This window comes from Protopterus annectens, chromosome 9.part0, assembly GCF_019279795.1.
Source record: "Protopterus annectens isolate FY-2018-M chromosome 9.part0, PAN1.0, whole genome shotgun sequence".
NCBI classification, from domain to species: domain Eukaryota; kingdom Metazoa; phylum Chordata; order Ceratodontiformes; family Protopteridae; genus Protopterus; species Protopterus annectens.
The window spans coordinates 899,354,503-899,377,261 of NC_056743.1; the positions used below are offsets into that span (position 1 = coordinate 899,354,503).

Here is a 22,759-nt window from a genome sequence, read left to right on the forward strand (position 1 = left end):
AGGCTTAATAGCACCCCCCACTCTCAGGACAGCTTTATACATACACGCACCTTTTGACCTTTGGAAATGCTTTAAAAAAGAAAGTACTTGAAAAGCAGGGTGAAAGCAGAAATATGGATCAAGGGACATTAAAGAAATGGATTAGACAAAACTGAGTGAATATGTGTGTGTGTTGATAACATAACCAGAACATTCTACAACTGAGAGTACACGTGACATACCTGACCATTTGTGACCATCACAGATGGGAAAAATGAGGAAGAAGGCAACTAGAGATCACAAGGAGTAGCACTACTTACACAAATTATTCCCATATGCACCGAGGCACAGAGCTTACATTACTTTACATGAAGCAATGAAATATCTAGCTTCTTTCCCAATCCACAGCATTAAGCAGATACTTACGATGCAAGCTCAAGGAAATATTAATTGATCGTTCATCGGTAAAGCCCTTCAGGTTTGTGATCTTGGCACATTTCAGCACGGTTTGGGATGCAGAGTCTCCAACGTGAACCCAACATACTGTTTCTTCCTGATAGATGAAGTCCATGGCAGTTGTTTGTTTGGTGCTTGCGGGATTGATGGTGACAACTGGGGATCCACTCAGGTACGTCGCCAAGATGTTCTGAGAATTGGCGATCAACAGCAATGGTGGTCTGTCCACTGGTTCTGTCACAAAACAAAATGATTGTGAAACGCTGCTTATGCAAACTGTACTATGTGGTTCAAGACCATGTACGAAGCAGTTAAAACAAATACAACTAATCTAACAAGTTTTCCACATAACAGCAACATGATGCTAAAGCTAGATATTTATCAATACTTTAGGAGCACTCAGATTTAGTAAAGTCCATAAGTAAAATACACCAGTGTCTTAGTCTGCTAGCCGCAGAGCTGGATTTCCATCTATAATACAAGCAATCAGTCAAACAACAACTGCATCCAAAAGTGGTGGACACGTTTTTAATCACATCTTGAGCCTTTCTATATTCATAATCTCCCTGCATCACTACAAATGGTGACTAACTTTCTAATTAAACTGGTACACTCCCAAATGGGCTGAGGGGGTGCCATACTGCAAGATTACATTTTTCAGTCAGTCCGCCTCCCTGCCATAATTTTACAATGACAGAGTACACAGTGTGATAACAGGATCTCTTGGTCTCTTACTCTCTCTCCCAGCTTATAGTAAGAGCACTGTCACTGTTTTATTCTATTTTCTGACCTTCAGCACTAGTCTGCATTTCTGGATCACTTTGCATCTTTTTTTTTTTTTTTTTTAAAGAAGAATTGCCCTTCCAAATCACAATTTCTTGATCAGCCATAAGAAATATGTCATTCATGGCTAATAGGTTTATATCAGAGTTTTCTGCATTAACAGATTCTCAATGAGCCTATATCCAGAATTAGCATCTTTGATGGACCCACAGATCGCTCTACAACATGACTTTCTTCAGACACAATTTACAAAGCAAGGGTCTAATGACAATCAAAGTATCAGCAAAACAGCAGAGAAATATGAAAATAGTTTCCTTCTTATGTGGTACTCTTGGGTTTGATATGACAAGTCATTTGTGATGAGAAAAAAACAGTCACGGTGTGGAGTATTTGAAATGTTCGCTTTTGTTCACCATGACACATTGCCTGTGGTGCGAAGTTGGTTTAAAACTTTTTATTGGCTATGTATCTAGAAACTGTGATCTATTCGAATCACTCATTCAACTCACTCATTGACTGGGATACAGCTCTGATCTCAATGGACCATTTTCAGGCTCAGACCAATGTATACAACTAAAGTTATCAAACAAAGAAAAAAAATTATACAAGCATCGTAGGTACTTTGACAGAATCACTGGCAACTGAAACTCAAGTAACCACTCTGAATACAGTTATCTACACTGAGTTCAGATGGAGTACTTATGGCACAGGAAGAAGTTGACGTATGGAGATAATCTAAGAAATACAAAGTTGGAGATACACACCTGTGGGGAAGTACTAAGGCAATAAAGGTTAGTGAGATCTTGAATTAGGTGATGGAGTTATTCTGGAAGCACTGTGTATGGAATGTGTAACTGATAAGGAAAAGTTCTTTCTGAAATCTGTTGAACATCCAAGACAGACTTTCTGTCATGTGGAATAGATTTTCAAATTGTGAGTCAAGGGAAATGCATGCCTTATGCTTTATTGGACAGGGAAGGTTTTTGGAGCTGAACAGAGATCCAAGGCTATAAGATGGTGGTAGTCTCTCTGCAATCCTTTGTGCAAACGTACAAACTTGAGATGCATCTACCACTCCTTGCCTACAGAATATACCACACAATGAAAGAAATACAGGAAAGAAAATGTGAGGGTTAACAAAAGGTGACAAAGAAACATGTTCAGGTGCAAAACAAATTAAATGATGCTTTCTGTGTACTATCACTTTTTTGGAAATTAAAACTTGATATGTAGGTGCAGCTGACTTTTAAGGGATACAATCTGTTATCAGCCTGCAAAAAGGTAAAAATTAAACAAGACGTTAACTACAAGTTCAAGTCAGTAAAGCACAATACAAAACAAAATATGAGGAAAAAATGAAAATTAAAATAATGCATACATCTACTCTGCAAAACAAGGACAGATAAAACAGCAATGAGCATTATCTGCTCTAACATATTTCATAAAATCAGTTAATATGTAAATTGAAAGGCTAGCAAAACGGGAGTAATGGGGGATGGGACCTATATTGTAGTGCATAATCACAATAATTGACGATCCGCAGCTAAGGTTAAAGCATCACAAATCTATACCATTATCTTCATCACTACTATACTGGACAAGTCAGTAGAAAAGCAAGCACTGCAAAATCATCTCAAGAAGGAAGGCAGGATTAATGAAGCAACCCACGTTGTACATATAAGACAAAAACCTATCCCAATTTTCACTTTGTTATGCTTTGCAAACATGTTTACAGAAGCTACTGTTACAGACTGACAATTGTCTTGAGCCACGGCCTTCCTGAAAATGCAATCACATGTTACAGTCCTAAAACAGTGGATGAGTCTAACCATTCATTCAAAGTTTTGTTACATTTGTCAAGCAATGCATTCAGCTGGTCCACTTCATACCCTTTCGGATTATGACCAAGATTAATTTCAGTACATATATGGACAGTTAAAAACCGCCAGTTCAACCATTTATGTTTCTGGAAGTTAGGACAACACAGGAAAGCATTCAGAAAAAAAATCTCAGAAACACAGTAAGAAAACTGTCACACACTAACTGAAATGTAGGCCTTACCTCATTTCATAGGGGCTACAAGGTAGAAACATTCATTCAGACAGGTATCATACTACATACACAAATATCTGGATTAATTCTGTGTACTGACCGGGGTATCTTAATCTCTTTTTTTTTCAATTTTGAAATAGAAAGTTGATCAAAATTTCTTATGCACTTAGTCCTTCCTTAATGAAACCGAATTTTCTACAGACATCCAATGTGTGTTGAATTTATTTAATTATTCATTCATTCTTTCTCAAAGTACCCATTTAAACAAAATAAGGATTGACAGCTTAGCTCGGCATTCAAGAAATTTAAAGCAGAGAAGATGATCCTGGATTGGATGCCAGATCATTGCAACACACAAGCCACACACAAAATGGCAGGCTGTTAATTTATGACATGCCCCTGGGATGCTGAAGGAAACCAGCATACATGTCAAACATACCGACAAAGGAAAGATGTGCTGAATCTGCACAGAAAGCACAGCTGTGGAAAACCAAACTGGAGAACCAAGCACTGCTGACAAGAACACTAAGTGCCATTTTGGAAAGATTACTGATAGCACTGAAGCCTGGTTAAGAGAAGGATTAAGGGAAATTGTCTAGCCTTAATATTCCACAAGGACAGCTAGCTTAGTACTTCCTTAAGAACAGAACTACTTTTGATAACAAATAACTGCTTAAAAACTAACCTAATGGAATATTACAGAGGATTTCTTATAAATCTAACCCCATTACTCAGATATCTTAATGGCTGAATTAACACCTAGCACCGTTTCCAAGAGCGAAACAAGATCCACAGGGGAAGAAAGTTTGAAGGCATATAAGGTTAGTTGCACACAAGTCAGAAAATCATAAGGAAAAATATTCTTTTTAGAAAACTTACGATGCAAATCTATACACAATAGAGCAATTTATAATTGGATACAGGGTAAACAAGCAGAGGTGGCAGAGAAATGGACTTAAAAAGATGTGAAGGTTAAGAAGTGGACTGACTGCAAAACCCAAGGCACACAGCAAGAAGACAAATTGGGATCTTCGTGCATTACACTAAAGTGATAAAGTTTTCCATTTTGCTAATCAGCATTTTTGAACAGCAGGTCTTTTGGTAGTTGTATTAAAGCATATGGTACACTCAGAAAACAAAGGGAATTAGCTATACAATTGCTGACACAAGTTGTTCACTTGGCTGATGTTGAACAACGAAAGCTTTTTAATCCTTTTCTTTTTTCTGCTGTAGACAAGCCTCTCATTATTCCTCCACGCACAGGCAAAGTACGTTACTCCTCTGAATACATATCCTCACGATTAAATACTTTCAATGAGTTAGGCATCAATCAGGTGAGCAAAGAGCCATAGACTCAAAGCCCCTCCAAATTACCACTCTGTTGGAACTCTAGACTGGAAAAAGTCAGCGTATTCTGAAGGAGTAATACCTGAAATATCAATCCGAGCGATTTGTTTCCCCAAAACAATAAACAAGAACAGTCACAGACAAAAAATATATATATATTAGAATGAAATTTGCTTTCTCCTTTCAATAATGTTTTTCAGTGTCACACACTGGTAAGAATATAAAATGTAGACAGCAACTCCAGCTTAATCCCTGCATTAACATCCTGGGCATAACTACAAAGACTGCAAACCTGTAAAAGCTGGGATCCAGACAGGTTGATCCTCGGCAGTCCACACAGAGTTTTGAGCGGAGTAAAAACTGTTCAGTTAGTTTCCCTTGCAAACCAGTTAAGAAGCTGCTGCTGAAGGAATCTACTATTGTATTCGATTTTGTGGGAAGAGCTTGATGTAATGTCCTGGTATGTCGATAGCTACAATTTGCTCTCAAATGACCAAGGCTCACCTGCAAAGAGGACAGAAATAAGACTCCCCCAAATGCTTCTAATCCCAACAGCAGCTCTCTTAAGCACAGTTATACATTTCCCCGCAGAAAGCATGTAAACCTTGGCAAGCGCGTGCGCGCACACACACACACACACACACACACACACACACACACACACACACACCTTCCCTGGCTAACACTAAGCACTGACAGGCAGCACGTGCAATTTACACCCATTCCTAGCAGGTAAAACATCCAGAGCTCCCTCTAGGTGTCACCCAGTGGTAAGCAACAGTTGTCTCCAACTCCCATCCCCCTAGGTGGGTAGGCCAGCATCAGCTGCTTATTCCTATCCTCCCAAACCTACCCCCTCCATCTTCTGTGTCCCTACTTAAGCACACGCCATCTATGGGGCTAAAGTCAGGGTTTCATCCTTCAGTTCCACAACAGCAGGCACCTCAAGTAAAAGATTTTAATAAACAAAGTAAAAGCTTATTTCCTGCTTTTTATCATAATACCCTTTTTACTCAAATCAACATTTCTGAATACATCCTTGTCTCTAATCAGCTCCATTAAGATCAAACACACTTGAGAACATTTTTATGATAGTCCCTTAAAACTTCAAAATGCTTAACAATCGTGAATCAGTTTAAGCAAAACATAAATGACATGTAATGGAGCTCAGTCCCATCAACATGACAAATTCCACCCTATATATATATATATATACACTCTACTACCCAGTGCTAAAATGAAACAAGTCTATATTGTTATCCTCTGAGAACAAGAACACTTGGTAGCCTTTTTGTTATTGGAGATCCCGACCCTTAATTTGTAACATCAAAATTTGTAGTTCCAGTAAATGCAAAGAAAAGCTTTGTTGTCACAGTAAGCCAACTTGTGATCTCATCCTCACTGTACAGTAACTACCTTAGTCTAGACACTATCCAAATGACCTAAAATGGTAAAAAATATACCTTGAAGCACTACAATACTAAAGAAATGCATTAATTGTACAGAACAACTATCCACCTCTCCTTGTAGATTGAATTCTAGGAGGTACCTCCTTAACACAATGGGAAGCCATGCATGTTCTAAGTCTGAAAACATGCCATAGAAGCAACAATTGTGCATTTCTTTCAAATCATACATGGAGACCCCATGCCACCTATAATGAATGGCAGAAAGAACACAACCTCAGAAACTTCAACAATGTCTAACAAATGCATCATATGCATGACTTCCTTCACATATCAACCCTGCCTTCCCATCTACAACTGGCTGGTAATTCACTGCCTAAATGCCCAGCTCAAGCTCTGTGTTGATCACCTGAATAGTGACCCAAACATTTCCTCATACCTTCTTTGTTGGGTTTCTAACTTGGTAAACTCTACATTATCTCTCCTTTCTAATTCACGCAAATGAACTTTACCTCTTCCCTTTCAAACAGTAAACCCCAGTGAGACCTGAAGAAAAGAAAACGCAATCTTCCGCCCTTTACAACACAAATATATCACAACAGACTGCATAAGCTCATATTTCTAAGTAAGCAACTGAAAGCATAAAACAAAAAAATGTGAAAGGAAACCAATATAACCTTATAACAGTGCAATGAATGACATTTAAGTTTTAATCCCAGGTTGTTGGATTACTGCACTCACACTATTTCCCTCAGCACTTCCTAGGCTCCCAATCATCATCCATGTAAAACTCACATGCACAGTTTAACGTCCCCTGCACTACAAAAAAAAAATTTCACCTTCTGTGGGTAAAAACTGTTGGAGCGCCCTAAAAAACATGCTGCACTCCAAGTCCTTTACTAACGACTACTGTGAGCTGAAAGCATTTTCTACATGTCCTGAATGAGACATCAAAAAAAAAAAAAAAAAAAAAAAAAAAAAAAAAAAAAGAGAGACACTCTTCCAACTTTAAAAATTGTAATCTGCCTCCAGAGCACAGACACAATTTGGTCAGTTAAATACCATGTTTCAAAATGCAGTAAAATATTCAGAGCTTGCCTAGCTGCCATCGCCAGCCTGGACTGCTCTTTTCCCCTCAGTTCTGACACAGTCTGTTTGCAAACCATCCCAGACTGCCAATTTGTTCTTCATGTGTGCAATACTGTTTAAGTTCCACTTCTTGTGTTTGTGTAACTCCAGTCAAATGCATACTCCTTCTCACAGTCCTGACCTCTTGCTCAACCTCCCAATATCTAGACACAGCTAGCTTCACTTGCAGACAAAGAAGTTGATCTTTCACCACCTTGTATTTCTACCAATTTGTCAAGATAGCGTCTACGTAATCTTTCAACCTCAACTGCTTTATTAACTTTTTCGGATACTATACTGCTAAATTCCACCAGTTTACTACTGTTTTTTTTAGATTTCAACCAGAACTGTCCAACAGGGTCGCTGCATCACCATTAGGCTAGTTTGTGCTCAAGTTAGCTAGTTCATCTGCATCAGCAACATGTAGTTACAACTCATTATCTGCAATATTGCTGATAAAGGTTTCTGGTTTTTCCAGCATTCTAGGTCCTATTACTACTGTTTTTCTACTGCCTCAGTTATCAGAACACATCAGGAGAGTTCCCACTAAGACAACATTTTGATTCATGGGACTGAACTTGCTACATTACAGATTACAAAAACTTATTTTGGGAGTGACATGAGATGTCTTTGTCCTGTAGCACACTGGGATTTCTCACACCCTACAGTCATATTTTGACACTTGCATATTTATTTACTTTATTATTGCGACTCTCTCTATTTATACATGCTTTGTGACTGCAAATAAATTGGGTCTAATCTCAGTGGATTTATTTGCATGCAAAGAATTTACAATTTCTTGAAGCAAGCAGCAGTTTTATCTTACAATTTCTTGCTTTCAAAAGCATGTAAAATGTGTCAAATTTACTTAATACAAGCAAGGTAGGAAACACGCATGCATGGTGTCATTAACATTAACACACACGCACACACAGTGACTAGCTGTAATTTATGAAAGACTACATAAGTCACCTACAGTTGCTATGTAATTAGTATTAGTTGTTGGCACTGCCATTACTAAAAACCAAGTCAGTCTGAAATGCTAAAATATAAATGTATTAGTGTCACACTTGGCATTTTTGCTAATTTGTGTTGCTAGCTGCTTTCTGATGCCTGACAGCACTTACGACACCAGCATCAATGCTTATAGCAATTGAATAAGCAATGCTAATTGTTACATGAGAATCACTGAGCTGATAACATTTTGACTTACTAAAATTCATCACGAAGCAGTATATGAGAACGAGGAACAGTGAGTGCGAAAGCTCACCAGACCCAAACCCTCCGAACACACAGGCCAAATGAAATACAAGGCTCTTGCTGGCTTATTGAAAGAATATATATATATCCTTGTTGTAGTAAAACCAGTCAAACGTGCTGAATCCAATAGAACTCTGTTTTATTGTCACAAACGAATATTAAAATCCAAACAAAGTGGAAAACTGTTGTTACCAACGAAATCCAAACAAGATAGAAGACAAGCGCTTTCTCCCGGTAATACCGGGCTTTTTCAAGTACAAATTAATAGCAAATACCGTTAGCTTAAATAGCTTGACAAAAATAATTAACATGTTAATTATATTAACTTGATTAGATAATTAACCTCGTTCAATGCTTTGATGGCTGACCATTAAAGCTGCAGTAACTTGCAGCAAACTCTATAGTAGCATACTGAAATTTAAAAATCATTCAAATGCTAACTAAAATACAGTAAATTGTGCAAATATAATACTGTTAATCAATATTAATAAAAAACTGAATTGTTTGTATACACAAATAAATAAATAAATGAATAAATCTCCGTATCCTAACTATGGCTGTTGTAAACAAGTTTGAGCCATCATAGTAAACCATGCGAACATCACATAACTGCGGTGATCTGTTACAGTAACATGTTACGATCACCCTTACCAAATTATTCAATACCACTTTTTGTAAATTTCATAATCCTATATTATAATTCAAAATATGTATATGTTTTGTGATAATGTGTTGTATATTGTAAATAAACTACTGAAAATATGCTATGAATGTTGAACTAATCTATAGGGATCTTGAGAATCCTATAAAGTTCAGCCATTGTACTACTTCAAAACATATTAAAGTGCTTATGCAATTTTTAGTTGTTATTAATAGTTTATTTAATAACAATATTAAATATATTAATGAAAAATATTAAAAATATTAAAAAATGTTAAAAATAATGTTCAACATGTGAACGCAGTAGACAAGTGCTTCCTAAGCTATAACACATTCCTCTTAGTTTTTAAAATACAGGACAAGCTGACACTTTCATTTAACCCTGGATACTTAGTGGCATCCAACTTTAATTGCCAAATAAGTTCCCTATTACTCAGCCTAGTCTCCCAATCTCCTCCCCTTGGGTCCTGTTGCACCTTTTCTAAAACTCAAAACTTCAGAGACATGTGCGGGCAGACAAGAGAATGTTTAAAGAACGCGTTGGTGTCTTTCTTTTTATCCACATCATATAGATGCTCATAAATTCTACGTTTGAGTGTTCTTTCCGTCTTACCCACGTAGAAAGCTGAACAGGCCTGACATAGGCCCAAATAAACTACACCAACTGATGTACAAGAATAATGACTAGAAGCTTTTAAAGTAAGCTTTCTAGAGAATATGTACACCTGGTCTTTTTGTAAGACATGAGAACATTGGTGACATCTCCCACAACTGTATGTACCTAATCTTTTCGAAAGACCATTTGTGGATTGTGCCAACATTGGGTATAAAGTCTGCTCAAAAAACCCTTCAGGTTAATGTCTCTTTTTCTTGTGAAATTAATAGTTTTGGGAAGAAGACAACTAATATCCTCCTGCATTGTGACAATTGGCCAACACGTTTTGATGGTGTTCTCTATTAAGTAAGAGTCACTAGTGTATGTGTATGTGAAACTCTTATGCATGCTAGTTTCCACTTCCTCTGTTGATGAGGCTGTTAATGAGCCTGCACCTAATAAAGGAGGCTAGAAACAATCTCTCTTCACCAAAACTTCTGCTAATATTGTTTGAAACAGTGAAACAGGGTAACCTCTTTCTGTGAATAGTGTTCTCAAAAAATCTACTTTTTGAAAAAACAACTCCATAGAACTACACATTCTCGAGGCCCGAATTAGTTGTCCTTTAATAATCCCTTTTTAATGTAAAATGGATGTCCTCTGTCAAAATGCAGGAACGTGTTAGAGTATGTGCTTTTTCTGTAAATTTGTGATTGAAACCAATTAGTACTTGTGTCCTTACGCAAAGCCACGTCCAAATAGTGTAATGAGTTATTACTAATCTCATATGTAAAAGAAAGAAAACCTGTTGACTTGTTTAAGTAATCAAAAAATTCTAGAAAATGATCTTTTGATCCATCCCAAAAAATACAAATGTCATCCAGGTATCTTTTGTAATAAACTATAAACTGTTTCCACTTAGTGGAATGAATGAAGTGTTTCTCCCATCTGTGTAATACTATGTTAGGGTAAGCCGTGGCAGAAGGAGCCCCCATTGCTACGCCACTTCTTTGTCTGAAAAATTCTCCATTAAAATAGATGAAATTGTTTTGTAGAATGATACCCATGAATTCTACAAGCAAATTAATTAAATTATTGCTCAACCCTGATTCTGTGGCTAGTGTCTCACTGAACCATTCTATACCTGTGTCTTGCGGTATACTAGGGAAGAGTTCAACTATATCTATGGTTACCATGAGAATATCAGATGTATTAAACCTAAAGGAATAGTTGCTAAGAATTCCCATGAATCTTTACAGACAAAATCCAAGGTAGACACAAAATCTTTCAGATGAAAATCTACAAATTTACTTAAAGGCTCTGTGATGCCCCCAGCTCCAGCTACAATGGGTCTAAATTTAAGTGGTTCCAACCCTTTGTGCACTTTTGGTATCCCAAACAAAACTGGGTTTTTTGGCTTAGATACCATCAAATAATTGAAAATTTTTTCGTCAATTGTACCTTGCATGAGATGATCGTAAAGAAGATATTTTATGTTGGCAAGTGCAATATTTAATTCATTTAATGACACTGAGTCATAAATATTAGTGTCCTGTAAAAGGTTGTGAATGCAGTTGTCATAGTCAAAATTGTACATTAAGACTATGCCACCCCCTTTGTTCGGTTTCATTACTCTGATTTTTTCTTCTTTTAGTTTGTCAATCACTTGTTGTAAATGTGGGCTAAAGTTTGAATGTTGTTCAATATGTTTCCCAACATCATTTTCTCTCCAAATTTTTTCAACCAAATCTTCAAATATTTTTAAAGTTGGATGTGTAGGGGGGTTAAATATGCTACTTCTAGACAGAGAGTCGTTAGGTATTCCTTGCCCTTTAAAAAATAAAACTAAATTTAAATTTCGAACAAACAATTTGAGTTCTATAAGTAACTTTGGTAAATATGCAGGTTTCTTAGGCACGTACTGCAAACCTTTAGTGAATAATTCAAAAAAATCAGCAGTCACCACCACATCCGTAAAATTGAAAATGGTGAAATTGTCCTTGTTTATAACTCTGTAGCCTTTGTTCCCGTTTTCTGATTCTAGTTCATAACCTGAGTGTATAACAAAATGAGTAGGGTCTATCTGCGACCCCTTCCCCAGTTCTGTTGTTGATAGTGATTTGCTCTCCCCCCTGGTCTGCCCTGGGGAAACTGAAAAATCTGTTGCTGGTTAGAACTACCTTTCTGGGCTAATCGTTCGTTTCTTCTAGGTGGTTCTAAATTAGGAGTGTTAGCTTGTACATTACTGTCCTGAGCATTTCTTACTGTTTCTTTGTCAAAAGAGGCCCGTTTAAATCTCCCTGGTGCAGGGTAAGCCACCCCTCTCTATATTCCATCAGGTCCCTTTCTAATTTCCTTGCCTTCCTGTCTAATACTTTCAAACAGTGCGAATCAACTTCAACAAATATATCATCATATCTTTTCTTAAAACTATTAAACTTATGTTTATTTATGTAATCATTCAAAGCTGTTAATTCATTAAGGGTAGAGTTGGCTTTTTTCTGGTAATCATCAACCATAAGTTGTAACATCTCTAAAACAGTTTTGTTAAATAACTCCACCAATTGTGCATGTAATGTGGAGCTCAAAGGCGCGTTATTGGGAAATTTGAAAGAACGCAGTCCTTTGGGCACCCGCTGCACTCTTATGCACTCTTTCAAATAATTGATCTCTAATTGAGAGTTTTTGTATGCATATAACTTAGTAAAAACTTCAAAATCATTTTCCAGTTCTTCGAAATAAGAATTCACAGTACCTTGTTTAAAAACCACTTGATTCTCTGTCCAAGCTTTGAAATTAAAATTTCCGTTTCTTGAAGCTGGTAAATTTTCACTGTCCTTCCCTGCGTTATTTTGTAAAAGAAGAAGCTGCTTTTCAGCAGTAGCTACATGCCCTGATGCTGCTACGCCCTTCGGCTCTCTTCGTTGCGCACCATCCGGCTCTTTATTTACATTGTGCTGCTGGTTGCAAGGCAAAGAAAAAACATTGTCATTACTTGTAGCTGCCAAAGTTTTATTTAACTGTGAGAGCAAAACCAGGACCTGGTTGAATTCTTTTCTGGTTACCGGCGTGTCATCCGGCTCCTCTCGAAGCACTGAAGGTGTGTCCTGAAAATCTGGATGTGATAGATCCTCCGCCATAGCAATAAACGAATCACGAAGCAGTATATGAGAACCAGGAACAGTGAGTGCGAAAGCTCACCAGACCCAAACCCTCCGAACACACAGGCCAAATGAAATACAAGGCTCTTGCTGGCTTATTGAAAGAATATATATATATATATATCCTTGTTGTAGTAAAACCAGTCAAACGTGCTGAATCCAACAGAATTCTGTTTTATTGTCACAAACGAATATTAAAATCCAAACAAAGTGGAAAACTGTTGTTACCAACGAAATCCAAACAAGATAGAAGACAAGCGCTTTCGCCCGGTAATCCCGGGCTTTTTCAAGTACAAATTAATAGCAAATACCGTTAGCTTAAATAGCTTGACAAAAACAATTAACATGTTAATTATATTAACTTGATTAGATAATTAACCCCATAACAGAAGGCAGCTGCTTACAGACTCAAGTTGTTCCAAACACGGACATGGTTCTTGCAGTAAAATACTCTTGGTTCTTAACAGAAAAAAAGTTACAGTTTCACAGATTATCAGCTGCCCTGAGCATGGATGTAATTTTTCTAGCAAAAAAGTCAAACAGGGATGTTTTGAACATCTCTAGCAGTAAAAAAAAAAAAAAAAAAAAAAAAATCCTCCAGCATTTATGGCAGCTTAATACAGAATCACAATGCAAATCAAAAACCTTCATTTGGAGTTCCTCTGGTACCTGACATTTTTGCAGATCAAGTTGCTTTGCAATGCCTGACATTTAGCTTGGATAATAGCAAGGTTTGGAGCAAGTGACTAAAATGTGCATGTTTTTAAACTGTGTCCAAATGGCTATCAGGGTTAAGAATGATATTTTCACTTAATTAGATTCAAAAGTGTAAACAACCTGTTCTCACACATACAAGCTGTTCTGAACATGGAATTCATTCTTGCAGAAAAAAAAAATTAACCTTGGATATTTTGCACCTGTGTAGCAATAAAGTGTTCCAATGTCAGCAATGAAATTTTTGCTTCACTTGAAAAACCACACTGCAAATCAACAACTTTAATCTGGAGTTCCTTTGGTACGTCATGTGCCTTTGTGGATATTTTTTAAATATTGCAGTGCTTCTCCAAATGTTTGAAGTAAACAATTTCTACTAAACTCATGTGGCTGTCCTATTGCTTAAAATAGCAATGCCAGGTAAACAAGACTTCAGTGCTGAGTCAGACTGTTTTTCCTGTAGTTCAGGCTTAATTTTGAAAGTGCAAACATGGTCGTAAAGCTATGCCACCATTTTGTTGTGTTCTTGTATCTCTGTCTTAAGTCCATTTGGATGTTCCATTGCATCAACCATAAAAGCAAATTCATTGAGACATACATAATCCTGTAACTTGGAAAGATTTGCCTTATCCATATTAACTATGCTATGAGGTGCAGGTGTTTTAACACTATTTCAATACAGTTCTTTGACTTGGGCAGTGAGCACTGGTGTAACACTGCACTCTATGGGAGCTTTCACTGTCTTCCATAAAGCTACTGAATTTCCAGTGGTTATTACCTTTTGCCTATATAAAATTAACTGTCATTATAACCACAGCTATGAAATTAAACATTCAGCAGTTTGCTGCTTATGAACCTGACGCGAAATATAATGTGAAATCCAAACTTTTTGCTGCACATTCATATAAAGCAGCTTCTCCTTCAACAGTGTCACTGTAGCAGTTTGGCTGCCTATCATCTGTGGCACTCCCTTGTAGCAAGACTCACCACTTGCTTCCAGTCTAAAGCCAATGTCTTGAGAATCCCACCCAACAGTTGAACACGTACCTCTCAAGTGTACCTCATTTCGAGGAACATTTCTCATTTGGGGGTCCCTTAAAGTTCCACATTGAAAGGGACTGTCACACATTCAGTATTAGTAATTTTTAACTATCAGTGGTAAACAGAACTGAATCATACTATTTTATTAAAATACCTATTCTACAAGTAAAAATATCACTATTTAACCATCCCATCAGCTTCCTAGTTAAAAATGTTAGCAAGTTATTAGTAAGTGTTCCATATTTTGCTCATTTGTTCCACATTATGAGAGGCAGTGTTCCTCATTTTGCAGATGAAAGGTTGAGAGCTATGGTTGAATGGGTCATCACCTGAAGTGTTATCCTTCATTGTGACCAGTTCAACAAACTCTTCTGTAATATGCATATTTTTATCCACAACATGGATAAAAACTGTAAGCTTAGCCATATTATTTATAGCCATGTTCCCATTAATTGCCTGTGATAAGGCAACAAAATAAAGCCAGTTATTAACATCATGCAACAAATAAATTACTCTCTCAGCAGCCATGTTTCTTAGAAGACTTACACAACAAATTCCTGCTGTTTAACTGAAAATATCAATTCTGGACTCATTAGTGTGCATCCTTTTATCAGTTCTCCACTGCAAAACAGTTCACATGTCAACTCTAACTAGTGAGCTGCCACACATCCTAATTTAAATGCCACTTCACTGACCGACTGCATATTTAAAGACCGCTGTTTTATCAATACTCTTTCTAGTTCAGCAACTCTCTCATGATGTACCTTAGCAGTGTACTGATCAAAGGTCTCGCTAGGATTAGTTTCGCAATGTCTGCAAACACAATCTTTAGTCATTGTGACATGTTCTGTACAAATCAAATACTGGGTTTCCATTCACTTTGAATACATATTTTCCACTTTTCCCGAAATGCACATTTTGTCAGCCTTTCTCTTCTTTGCTAATATGTCCTTTAAGCACTGCCTTATATGTAATAATTCAGGTACTAGTACAAATTATTCCACACCATGCAGAAGACAACCCAAAATGTTAAGTCAAATTCTTATCTGAACAAGCCTCCAGTAGTTTCTCTGTTTTAATCCTGTGAGATATGCACTTGCCCAAAATAACTTCACAGTTTACAGAACATAGGATCTAATCAGAAATCAAATTTTTACCAGAACCAGTGTCAACAACTTTGCTGTGCTAGTTTAGGAAGTTTAGTTATGTACTTGCAAGACATCATGCTACAGCTTACAGAACACCACAAACCAAAATGAAAAGTCAAATTCTTATTGGACTGGTGTTCAGCAACTTCCCCATGCTAATGCAGTAAACAAAATAAACAAACAATACTGATGATTTTAATTAGAAAAATATTAAACAATCTGCTGTACACAGGACCCAAAATGAAAAGTCAGAAACTTCTTTGTAGTGTGCGGGTAATCTAGGTAGCTGAAGTAAGATATATATATATACAAAATTATTGTTGTATTAACATCACAAATCTACTTCTATCAACAATTTCTGACATTCACCATTTTCCCCCACTACACAAACTTCAGGAAACCACTGATGTACGTAGTGAAAAGACACTAAGGTGAAACAATCTGGGGGGCATAACTGTTCAAAGCTGCAGAACAAGACATCAGCTCTGCATAAGTAACTGCAGCTTTAGTAAAACAATGTTTTCTTTTAAATTACTATCACCAATCCAGCCAAGAGACTGGCTTTAGATTGACTCGACCATCTGAATGAATGAATGAATGAATGAAATACCCCTTAATGTAAGAGAGATACACAATACTTTAAAAAAGGGGACAGACCAGACTGAGATTAGTCAGTAAAAGCCCAATTAGCTACATTACTACAAGAGTAGCCCTACAATTCAGGAACAGGACTATATACATGCTCTAGGTGGGGTTAGATATACTTTACTTTGGAAACGTACAGATTGTAAACAAAGATCTCCCTGGTTATCTTTCTACACATACTTCCAGTGCTCTTTATCTGAAATACCCCCTCAAAAGGCCTAGTTTACATGAGCTCACATCAAGCACCTCAATGGGATACACGAGCTCCTTTCTGAATCATGAGATAGGCATGCAAAACAAGCAACACCTTCCATTTGTTACTACTCAGAAAGTGGAACATGCAATTGCATGTGTGTTAGTATTCTAGTCTCCTGCAGCCACTTACGTACAGAATGAATACTGCTCTCTCTCAGCTGCATGGAGGAAAGAAGTCAACTTAATTCTTCAAAATTTTACAGGACCATTGACAAAAAACAGTAACCTATTTTTTGGTCATGTTCATGGGTGGGAGCAGGGAAGTGTAATTTGTAAACACTAATTTAACTAAAGAAAAATGCAACAAACAGCAAAATAAGTAAGGTTCTGTCATAAATAAATGTGTTTCACAAAAACAAATACAAAAATTGGAAGTACATGACCATGTCAGTAACAAAAACACAAGTAGATATGCCTCCCTGCAACTCACCCTATTTATTTCTGCTCAACGCAAAATTCTGTTTTGCTTCACTTCTGTACTTAATGCTGATATGCCATGGTTTAGAATTAAATACAACCACCCTACTACTCCACAATTCCAAACGCACACTCTCTGGTGGTGGGAAGTGGAATATGATGCATCACACCACCACATAACCTTTCATCCACTCTCTTTATCCAGCCTATTTTCCTTTCAAAAACAAACAAGTGCCAATCATATTAAGACCTCACTAAATTTGATCCAAGGCAAATACACGCCTTCACTATGAATAGGAGTTCAAGACTCTAGTATTATTCCTAGACTGAAATACCTAATCTAGGAGTTGTTAAACTGAAGAAAGTAGTTTTGTGAACATTTTTCGCGACATGTACCTGGGGTAGATAAATAGCTGGATGTAGGTTTGACACCCCTGGTTTAAAGCTTCGGCACACAAATTATAAATATTTTAGAAATATTGAACAGTACCATCTGATACTTAAATATTAAGGTTCTAAAGGACTTCAACTGGTTGCATTATTGCTCACTTGTGTCTTTCCCCATTAAGTTATTGTTTTTGGACACATCTTTTCAATCACATTAAGAGATCTAATGTCAAGGTGTGCAGAGCTTTGACTCTCAATATAACTGGTAGAGCTCTCTCAGTGGGAAAATATGCAACTGTGAAAATAAAGCCAGTGAAGCCTATCTAACTGGATACAATTCAGTTACCAGACAAGATAATTAATAAGGCATAAAAATATTGCACGATAATTATAGGAAACAGTCAGAGGAGGTTAGAAAAGATTGGGAAGAGATCGGATAAGCAATTTACCAAGAAAGAATGGGGGGTATACATATGGCTCCCAATTATACAACAAAGTCTAGAAGATTTAGGATTTTTGTTTGGAACTGCTTGCAGAGGTAATTTATATCACAAGTAGTCTTCAAAGAATTTTTCCCTCAGGTAGATGTCAAATGTTGGAGGTGTGATGGGGAAGACAGAAAGTGAAACGGGAACATGGTGGTTTGGTAGTATAATGAGTTGATAGAGTTATCCACTGAATAGAAATACTGGATGAGCGAATGGGTGTAACTAAAGAAATTATTATTTTTTTTTTTTTTTTGAGCTGGGATACATGACTTGGTGACTAGAGAGAGTAAGGCCTTGTTAAGTTTAATTGCTCCTGCTGACAAGCTCCCTTCTCTGTTCCTTCAGAAAGCTGCCAAAGAAATTGCATATCCTATATCCTTACTTATCAACAGAACTATCCAAGAAGGAACCATCCCTGATATCTGGAAAGTATCCTATATTATCCCACTGCATAAAGGTGGTAACTCCCTTGACCTTTCCAACTTTAGACCAATTGCCCTTCTCTCACCCCTAGCAAAGATCATGGAAAAATGTATTCATCAGCAACTTGTACACTATCTCTCTCTTCACAGCATAATAGCAAACTGCCAGCATGGTTTCAGACCCCACCACAGCACCACCACTGCCCTTCTATCCTTTGTAGATACTATCAACAAAAATCGAAACAACAACACTCTCTCTCTTCCGCTCTTTTCATTGATCTCTCTAAAGCTTTCGACATGGTCAACCACTCACTCTTAATTCACATTCTTGAATCTCTCTCTTGTGATAAACTAGCCACTAATTGGTTTAAATCTTATCTTAGCAACAGACAACAAGCAGTAATATGGGAAAACCATATCTCATCACTCTTGCCTATTTCCATCGGAGTTCCCCAGGGCTCCATTCTGGGTCCACTTCTGTTCTCCCTCTTTATTAACGACCTTCAGACTGCTATCCCACAAGCTACCTGCATACAATATGCAGATGATTCTACCCTTATCTGCACAGCCCCTTCCTCTACTGAACTGACCTCATTGACCCAAAAGACCTTTAACACAGTAGAAACTTGGTTTTCTAGACGGTTTCTCCTACTAAATGCCAAAAAAACTAAACTCCTCCTCTTCTCCCCACCACTCGGTCCCTCCTTTAAACTTTACCATTTCTTCAAATAATGGCACCATCATCTCACCTGATCCTACCACTAAACTCTTAGGGATAACCATTGACAATAATCTTTCCTTCGATCAGCACATTAACAACACCATCAAGATTGTTAACAGAAAAATTGGATCCCTATATCGCATCAAACCTTTTCTAACCCCAGCAACTAGAACCAAAATTGCACAATCTCATCTCCTATCTACTCTCCTATATGCTTCCCCCATTTATACAAACCTTAAGAAAATCAATCTTAATAAACTTGCAACTTGTTATAACAACATAGCTCGCTCGCCACTGGTAACCCCTTTAGGACCCACCATTGTACAAACCTAAAACAACTTGGCTGGCTCAATTTCAAAACTACCTAATAATCCCTCAACTCACTATAGCCCACAACATATTACACCTTCCTGACAACACCCCTATACTCTCTCAACTTCTAATCCCTTACAACAATCTCAACTCACTTCGCTCCTCTAGTAAACTCATGACAAAATCAATAAAGGTAAACAATACAGCAGGTGGTTCTCTATTCACTAACACTATAGGTAGAAGTTGGAATCTCTTACCTAGTGACATAACCTTGACTACATCCCTGCCTCAATTCAAACAGAAAATTAAACTTTACTACCTAAACCATTGGCTTTGTTCCTGCAGTGCACCTGACTAACCTTTTCTCTTACACACTTCTTATCTCTTCCTGTCTCTTTTTCCCCTCTTTTAACTGTTCTAATCTAACTATGCATAATTTATGTATAATTGCTAATAAGTAATTGCAAATATGTAATGCTAATATGTAATGAACTGCATACGGTAAATGAACTGCATATGGTATATATGTTTCTCTTTAAAATTATCTTTCCCTCTGGATGGTCTTATGACTTCCAATTTTTGCTATTTCTTAAGAGTAATGATTTTTTATGTAATGTACTTAGTATTTAGTGGAGCTTTTCTCCTCGGGCCTCTGCTGAAAATGGACATGTATCCAGCCAGACTAGCCCGGTCAACAAATGTAAAATAAAATAAAATAAAAAATAAAATTGCAATGGCTGCCAAAAAAAACAATTACTAGAAAATGGAAATCAAAGTCTAAACCAGCTGTACTTTACGTACTGCATAACAGAACTAAAAGAACAAGAAGTGGAACCTTTAGAAAAGGGTAGGAGCATATTGAATATAGAAATGAAAACTGTAGAAACAATACAAGCAGAATGCTTTGGAGGAGGAGCGAGGCTGAAGGAAATGAAGGAATTGAGCAGTTTATGCAATGTTGGATTGATGACAGTTGTACAAAAGAATGTATGTGATGTGTAATGTCTGTAACTGGGAACATGTAAAATACGGTTTGTTTTCATAAAAATGTATATTTGCCTTAAGTGATAAATAAACGTGTTAAAAAAATCAGTTACTGGCTGGTAATTACACTGCCTGCATGCCAGCAAAGACAAATTTGGAGAAAGAGACAGAAAATCAACCAGAAAAAAAGAAGAGAAACTTCAGCTAGGAAAAATCCTGCAGCTGTTTAGCAAAAATCAGTTTTTACGTTTCAGCTTTGGTACAGGAAATGGCTTCTAGGAATTAAGAAGAAAAAATTAAACGCGCTCAGTGTGGTTTAAAACATGTGAAACACTAAAGGAATACATACAAACAACAAAAGTCTGGAATAGAAGAAGCCCTAACTAGATCTTCAAATAACCTGATAAAAATGCAAAAATCAGAGGCTAAAATGAAGAAAAGGCTAACTCAGCAAAAACCATCCCAAGAAGAGCCGTTTTAAAAAGTAACAGAGCTCTCACAGAAAAAGACAAATTTTCTGCTGTACCAGAGAAACTGGAAGAACAAACTATTGAATTTACAGAAGCAAAAATAAGCAACTGAACTGGTTTTCACAGCAGGCTTTGTTAACTGAAAGGGCACATCATATGTGTGGCTCCAAACCTAGCCATGAGAAAAGCAGCAAAGACCTACAACTGTGATGGGAGTAATATATTACAGTATATAATATATTACTGTAATATATTACAATTTCTAGCAACTAGTAATTTAACTAGTTACATTTTCAAAACAGCAATAAAGTAAAAGTAATATATTACTTTCTTAGTAAAGTACAGTTGTGTACCTACCATAAATGTAGATGTTCGAGTGTATTCACTGTTGCAGTCATTACACTTGGGTTATCCTGCTGGCAGGCTACCCGCAGTCGGCCTGAATTCCAAAGTCTTGGTCCGGCGTCGGTTGCTGTCGCCTCTTCCCTGACGTCAGGGTACCAGGGGTATAAAAGATGCAGCCAACGCCATTTTCTTCAGTTTTTCTTGCCCCAGATGTCAGATGCCCCCAAAAGGGTAGGCTAAAAAAACATTGCTTATAAAAGCATGCACTAAAATAAACAATACCTTCATCTACAAGCAAATACACCACATAGGTTGTACAGGATAGAGAAGTACAGATAAGTCCCAGCAAAGAAAGGGGGATGGTGGGTGGGTAACCTGGGCTGCAACAGTGAATACACTCGAACATCTACATTTATGGTAGGTACACAACTGTACTATGTTCATCATGTTTCACTTTTGCAGTCATTACACTTGGGTTGTATCCCAAAAGCGGAGGTTGAGCTGCTAAGGCCCTGCAAGACTGCAGTGGCAAAGCCTGCTCTGGATTTAGAGTAAAGAGGCAAGTGGTAGTGCTTAGTAAAAGTGTGCACTGAAGTCCAAGTTGCAGCCTCCAAAATATCCTTGGTTGGTACTCCTCTGAGGAAGGCTGCTAAGGTGGCTGCTGCCCTGGTAGAATGTGGTCTAATGCCCTTAGGCACTGATTTACCATGTTGTGAATAGCAGAAATGAATGCAGTGTCCTAGCCATTTTGAAATAGTCTGCTTTGAGATAGCCTTTCCTTGTGATCCTGCAGCATATGCCACTAAAAGTTGCTCAGTCTTTCTGAAAGCTTTAGTTTTGTCCAAGTAGAAGCGTAGCTGTCTGTGTATGTCCAAAGAATGCAGAAGTCTCTCCCCTTTATTCTGTGGGTTTGGGTAAAAAGTAGGCAAATGAATGGTTTGGTTAAGAGCCACACTGGACACTACCTTAGGCATAAATGCTGGGTTTGTCCTTAGAGAAACCCTGTCCGGATGGAAGATGATAAAAGGTTCCACAGCCATTAATGCCTGTAACTGAGACTCTTCTTGCTGAAGTTATTGCTAGGAGCAGAGCTGTTTTCCATGATAAGAATTTAATCTCAGCTGTATTGGCTGGCTCAAAAGGAGGCAGTGTGAGTTTTTCCAAGACAAAATTGAGGTCCCATGCAGGTACTGGTGCTTTCCTTGGAGGTCTTATGTTTTTGGCCCCCCTGAGGAACTGCCTAAGTAATGGATATGAAAAAATAGGTGGGTCTGTATTTTAATGAGCTGAAATGGCAGAGACATGGATCTTAACTGATGAGAAGGATAGGCCTTTGTCCAGAATCTCAGTTAGATATTGTAAAATCTGAGGAATATTTGGAACAAGCGTGTGAATTCCTTGTGCCTGGTTCCAAGCACAGAATCTCTTCCATTTTTCTGCATACGATTTTCTGGTGCTGGACCCTTCTGGCCTCCAAAATAATATTCATATCCGCTTTAGAGAGAGGTGTATTCTGAATGGTTACAATATCCGCCATGCAGCTAGATTTAGAGTTCTGAGTTGGCTGTGCAGGATATGATTGT

General features: G+C 37.4%; 1 protein-coding gene across 1 annotated transcript in view; it reads right to left on the reverse strand.

Moving 5' to 3' along the window:
• LRP1 (LDL receptor related protein 1) overlaps window positions 1-22,759 on the reverse strand; it is a 2,772,300-nt gene that overhangs the window by 2,252,792 nt on the left and 496,749 nt on the right. The window contains exon 6 of the mRNA XM_044083629.1: window positions 406-669. Within this exon, the coding sequence (XP_043939564.1) occupies window positions 406-669 (264 nt within the window). The remainder of the gene's footprint in view (window positions 1-405; window positions 670-22,759) is intronic.